The 5,213-nt window shown below is 42.4% G+C and overlaps 1 protein-coding gene across 1 annotated transcript in view; it reads left to right on the forward strand.

Moving 5' to 3' along the window:
* The window catches only part of LOC105534663 (neuroblastoma breakpoint family member 4-like), a 25,769-nt gene extending 21,746 nt beyond the window's left edge, over positions 1-4,023 (forward strand). The window contains 2 exon segments of the mRNA XM_011973439.1: positions 817-1,031; positions 3,970-4,023. Of these exon segments, the coding sequence (XP_011828829.1) occupies positions 817-1,031; positions 3,970-4,023 (269 nt within the window).
* The last annotated feature ends 1,190 nt before the right edge of the window (positions 4,024-5,213 follow it).

Below are 5,213 nucleotides of genomic sequence, written 5' to 3' on the forward strand. Positions count from 1 at the left end.
AAAAAAAAAAAATTAACCCGGCGTGGTGGCGGGTGCCTGTAGTCCCAGCTTCTCGGGAGGCTGAGGCAGGAGAATGGCATGACCCGGGAGGCACAGGAGCTTGCAGTGAGCAGAGATCATGCCACTGCACTCCAGTCTGGGTGACAGAGCAAGACTCCGTCTCAAAAAAAAAAAATTAAAAAAATTAAAAAGTAAAATAACGTAACATGTACAGATATATGCATTTAAATCATTTGTCCCATTATGTGTGACTATGTATATCTGGTGTGTATGCTACATAGGTTGTATATATATGCAGTAGATCATATAATGATGCAACTTTTGTAAATTCTCTAGGTTTAGTCTTCCTGATTCTTTCCTCCCATCAGCTGCTGTCACCTCTGTCTGGTCTCACCTCTGTGCCACATAGGCTGCCACCCTGCCAGGCCCTTTCATTTCCATCTCCTGTTTGAACCCAGCTCTGATTTAACTTTGATTTTTGTAATCTCTGCTCTCCCCAAAGCATAGCCTACATAGAGTATTATTTCCTTGGCTTTATATTATCTACCTGGAAGCTATTTGTGTTTCTTAATCCTGTGTTTCTTATTGATGTAAATTGGCAGTGCCTTTGGCTCCAGGCAATCTTGTCATTACTGAGTAATGTAGGAAAGATCAACAAAAAAGAAAATTTTAAAGTGACTCTATTGGCTTCCCCTTACCCGTTGGACGTTCTTGTCCAAGACCCCCTTCTTGATTTGATGTCCTCTGGGTGGAAGAGAAAGTCACAATTAGGTCATGGATGCCAGTGAATCCCACTGACTGTGTTTTTATTTTCAGAGCTGGTTTTAGAGCCCTCCCTGGGGATGAAGAACCCTCCCCAGCTGGATGATGATGCACTTAAAGGCTCAGGAGACAACACACAAGGGCATCAAGTCATTGGCCAGATTCACGCCTCCAGTGTCCTGAAACCAAAGATCATCAAAAGAAAATTCTCATTCAGCAAGTGGAGACTGGCATGCAGACTCCCTGGCCTGCAAGCTTAGAGTGCAGAGGTAATCACATCTATGGCTGATAGCTGCACTTACTTCTTATTTCTCTGTCTATGGTGACACCTCATTCTCCCACTGCTTTTTCTCTTCCATTTGTTCTCTCCAACAGCAGCTGTAACCTCTGTCTGGTGTTATCTGTGTCCCATGGGCTCCCACCCTGACAGGCCCTTTCTGTCCCCATATCCTCTTTGCTCTCTGAACTCTGCTCTATTCCTTCTTCTAGTGTCTTGACAACCCCTCTCATGGCCACAGGAGAGCCAGGCCTCCTTGTCCTCATCCAAGTGCATAGTTTAAGCTGCTGAACACAGGAATATTTGCCTGAAATCACACTCTCTCTTGGGAAATTTAACTTTCCTCTCTGCATCCCAACTCCATTGCCTCTTTCTGCAGAAATCATTGCTTTAATACATCATTTACACATCGATTTTCCTCTTGAGTCTTCTTCTGAGCAACCCAACTGAGTCAACTCTTAATCATCACTTGTTCTTCTGAATGAGCAGTGTTAAAACTAAGCACAAAGAGCCCCACTTAGGAAATTAAATTAGAACTAGGGTAACAGGCGGGAGTTCCCCACTGGCCTGGAGTCAGGTTTGTCTTCAGCCCAAGATGTGCAGCCTAGTGCCAACTTGGATGGGGTTGCCAGGGTCTCAGTGTTCTCACCTCATGGACTCATTTGAGCTTATGTTAACTGGAGAACATTTATGACATACTAAAGGGACATCACTCCAAAAGTACATGCAGAGGGCAGGACTTCAAAACCATCATGAGGTTCATCGTTCCAACCTCTCTCCTTTTTATTCTCATTTCCACTTCTACAAGTCCAGTGAAGGGTCTAAAATGCAAGTCAGATGAATCTTGAGGCCAGAGTATATGAGAGAGCATTTTATGAATTAACTTTGAGAAAAGTGACTCCAGGACCAGCTTAATGCATACACAAGATGACAGACAAAAATCTGTCTATAGGACAATGTTTGCTTTGGCCCAGCCCAGTTGATAAGAGAGAGATTGAACTGAAATTGTCAGGGAGAAGGCTACAATACATAGAACCACTGGGAACAAAGCCAATCATGAGAGAAATGGGGAAAGGAAAGCAAATGATGAGAAACTGGGTTGGTCCATTTAATATCTCTAAATCCTGCTTCCATGTAATAAGCACCTGCTGAGGTTTCCATTAAGATGAATGCCTTGAACTCACACCTCGAGATTCTCACTCACATGACCTGGGGTGTGGTTTGAGCATCTGTAGTTTTAAAATGCTCCCATGTGATTCTAATATGTGGCTAAAGGTGACAAGGACCCCTGGCCTACCGTGACCTCAGGTTACCAACATGGAAGTGTCGCATACATGTGGCTACACCACAGAAAAGGCTGAGTATCCATCAGTCTTTGATGGGATCTGTATTTCCCTCTCAATAGTACTGTTTGTATAGCATAGAAAAAATCAGTAAGACGAACAAGAAAATTAATAGATTAGACTTTTAGCCTCTGCTTGAAGGACACTTGCTCAGTTTTGAATAAAAGATAAGAAATAGTCATTATATTAACACTTAATGTATTGAAATAATACCTCCCATATTACATATAGTGGAATTTAGTATTTTTTCTTTTTTCTTTTTTTTTGCATTTTAAAGAAAACTTCCAGTTTACATTTCCCCACACCCATTTTATAGCCCACTCATGCACTCACCACTGCAATGTGAAAATTTTACTTTTGGTCAATTATTGTCCTTCTGCAAAATCGCCAAAGAGAACTCATCAGTCTCACTATCCTGAAGAGAATACAGTAACACAGTGAGACTGAAATTCTGCAAGAGACTGTGTATGAATACTTCTTCATACCTCTCTTCACACTGGCATAAAATATTAAAAAGAAACATTTCCCAAAATGTACTAGGGGAAAACAGTAAGTGGGAGGGGAGAATGTAGTAAAACAAAAACTAATCCATTTCACTTTGTACTTCAGAGTTTTCTTGCTCTAGATATTGAGAATATTTCCAGAAATGCCTTAAGGTGGAACCAGATGTGAAATCAATTTCAGGGCATTAAGGAAAATATGTTGGGCCGTGGTTACAGTCCCCGCTCTCTCTTTGCTAACACCATTTTGAGTCGCTTTTTAAAAATTCCCGTTCTTTCCTGATCCCCTTTGGACAAATACTTATAATTATCTTTTTTTTTTTTTTTTAACCAGCCAAAGAAGCAGGAGCAACATCATATTTATTTGTAAAACTTTATTGCCGTCCTAACCAAGGTGACCCAACCGTCTCTCATGACTGTTGAGACCTCCAGATTGGAGCCTTTCCTCTCGCTTTCTCCAATCTTTATTGAAACGGCCTTAGTGGGTGGATTCTAATTCCTGGGTTGTCAATAGCAAGTCATGTGGCCTTAGTTCAATCTTACCCCTGTGGCATCACTACTCCTCTGTCGTAAAAGATGGACCTGGATGTGATGTTGTCTGAGGTTCCTGCTGCTTCTCCCATCCCATGGCCCTCCCATTCCGCCCTAGAAGACTAGGACATGGAGTTGTAAGGGGGTGGGGTTCTCTGCAAAGGGTCCTTTCCTCCTGCTCCCCTCTGTTTCTGGGCAGGCATGATGGATGCTGAGCACATCCTCACTGGGAGGAAAAGCCATCACTCTGCTCCAGACAGAGGGGATCAGGAGGAAAAGGGCTGATGTTCTCCACTGCTGGTTGTGCATAGGTGGGGTCCTTATATCCTGCACCCCAGGCTGACTGGAAGTTCAGGGAAGTTTAGGAGTGTTTTCTTCTCACTTGTGGATGGTGCTTCCCCCTTCAGTAAACCCACGGCCCACGCTTCAGCTCATCCTCCTGGCAGGTGATTCTTTCGCCCCTGATATATCACTACCTAGCAATCCGTCCAGACTCAGCCATCAGGAGGACCTGACAAAAATGCTCATTTGATTTTTTTCTCTCTCTCCCCTACAGATACCAAATACTGCTGGAAGGATGCAAAGGGTGAAAGGATGTCACAAAAAGTAGCTTTTACACTTGATGAAAACAACTAAAACAGCAAAGAAAGTTCAAATCCAAACACAATACTGCAGGGGTCCTTCACTGAGGATTGAATTTAAGACACAGAATACTCTTGATGATTTCAACCCACTACGCTCCTTTGATTTCAGAAGCCACAGTCCATCCCCCTCCAATTGTAATCAATGCCTAGGGAGACCAATGCCCAGATGGACAAACAACATTCACAGGCCTTAGCCCTGCTCCTCTCAATTCCCATCGTGTAGAGAACAGGAGTCAGGAGCTGCTGGCAGGAGACAGCATGTCAGCCGGGACTCTGCCAGGGCAGAGTATGAACAATGCCATGTTCTTGCTGAAAACGCTTAGCCTGAGTTTCACAGGAGGTAACCCTCAGACAACTGCAGCATGTAGAACATTGAACAAGACAACTGACCTGTCCCCTTCAAACAGTCCATGTCACCACCAAGAACACAACAAAAAGGAGAAGAGACATTTTGGGATCAAAAAGACTAAAAAGACTATGTAGTTTGTGCTTTTTTAGTCATTTTGAACCCAAAGCATCTCTTCCTCTTTTTGTTGTTGTCATTAATGGTGATCACATGGAATGTTTGTAGAGGACAGGTCAGCTGTGTGGCTCAATGGTCTACATTCTGAAGTTATCTGAAAATGTCCTCATGATTAAATTCAGCGTAAACATTTTGCCAGGAACTCTGCAGAGTCCATGCTGTGAGCTTCCTACCTCAGTCCATCTGCAGGCAGAGAAGGCCCAGTGTGTCCATCCCCATTATTGTGATACTAGCATGGTCACTTGGTAAAGGAGGGGACAAGCAGCTCTGTCCCTTGTAAAGACACCTTGGTTATAATTAATTTGGAAAGTGGTTTGAAACAGTATCAATTTCCTGTATTCTAACGGTCTTCCTCTGAGTATTTTATCATCAATTAATCACCCCTGCCTGTGTCAGTTATTATATTTATGTCTGTACTTTGAAAATTTTCTATCTCAAAATCTTACTTTAGACTTGCTTTTGGTGGCATTCTTCATAAGAAAAAATATTCCCTGCCCAAATTTTAACTTTCATCCAAAATTAATTTTAATTCTTTTTGCTGGCATTCTGTTGTGATAAAGAAGATTCTCTGCCCCAATTTTAACTTGCATCCAAAATTAATTATAGTCCATCAGTTAAAATGTTTAAGTTTTA

The sequence above is a fragment of the Mandrillus leucophaeus genome, unplaced genomic scaffold, assembly GCF_000951045.1.
Source record: "Mandrillus leucophaeus isolate KB7577 unplaced genomic scaffold, Mleu.le_1.0 Scaffold1376, whole genome shotgun sequence".
In the NCBI taxonomy this organism is placed as follows: domain Eukaryota; kingdom Metazoa; phylum Chordata; class Mammalia; order Primates; family Cercopithecidae; genus Mandrillus; species Mandrillus leucophaeus.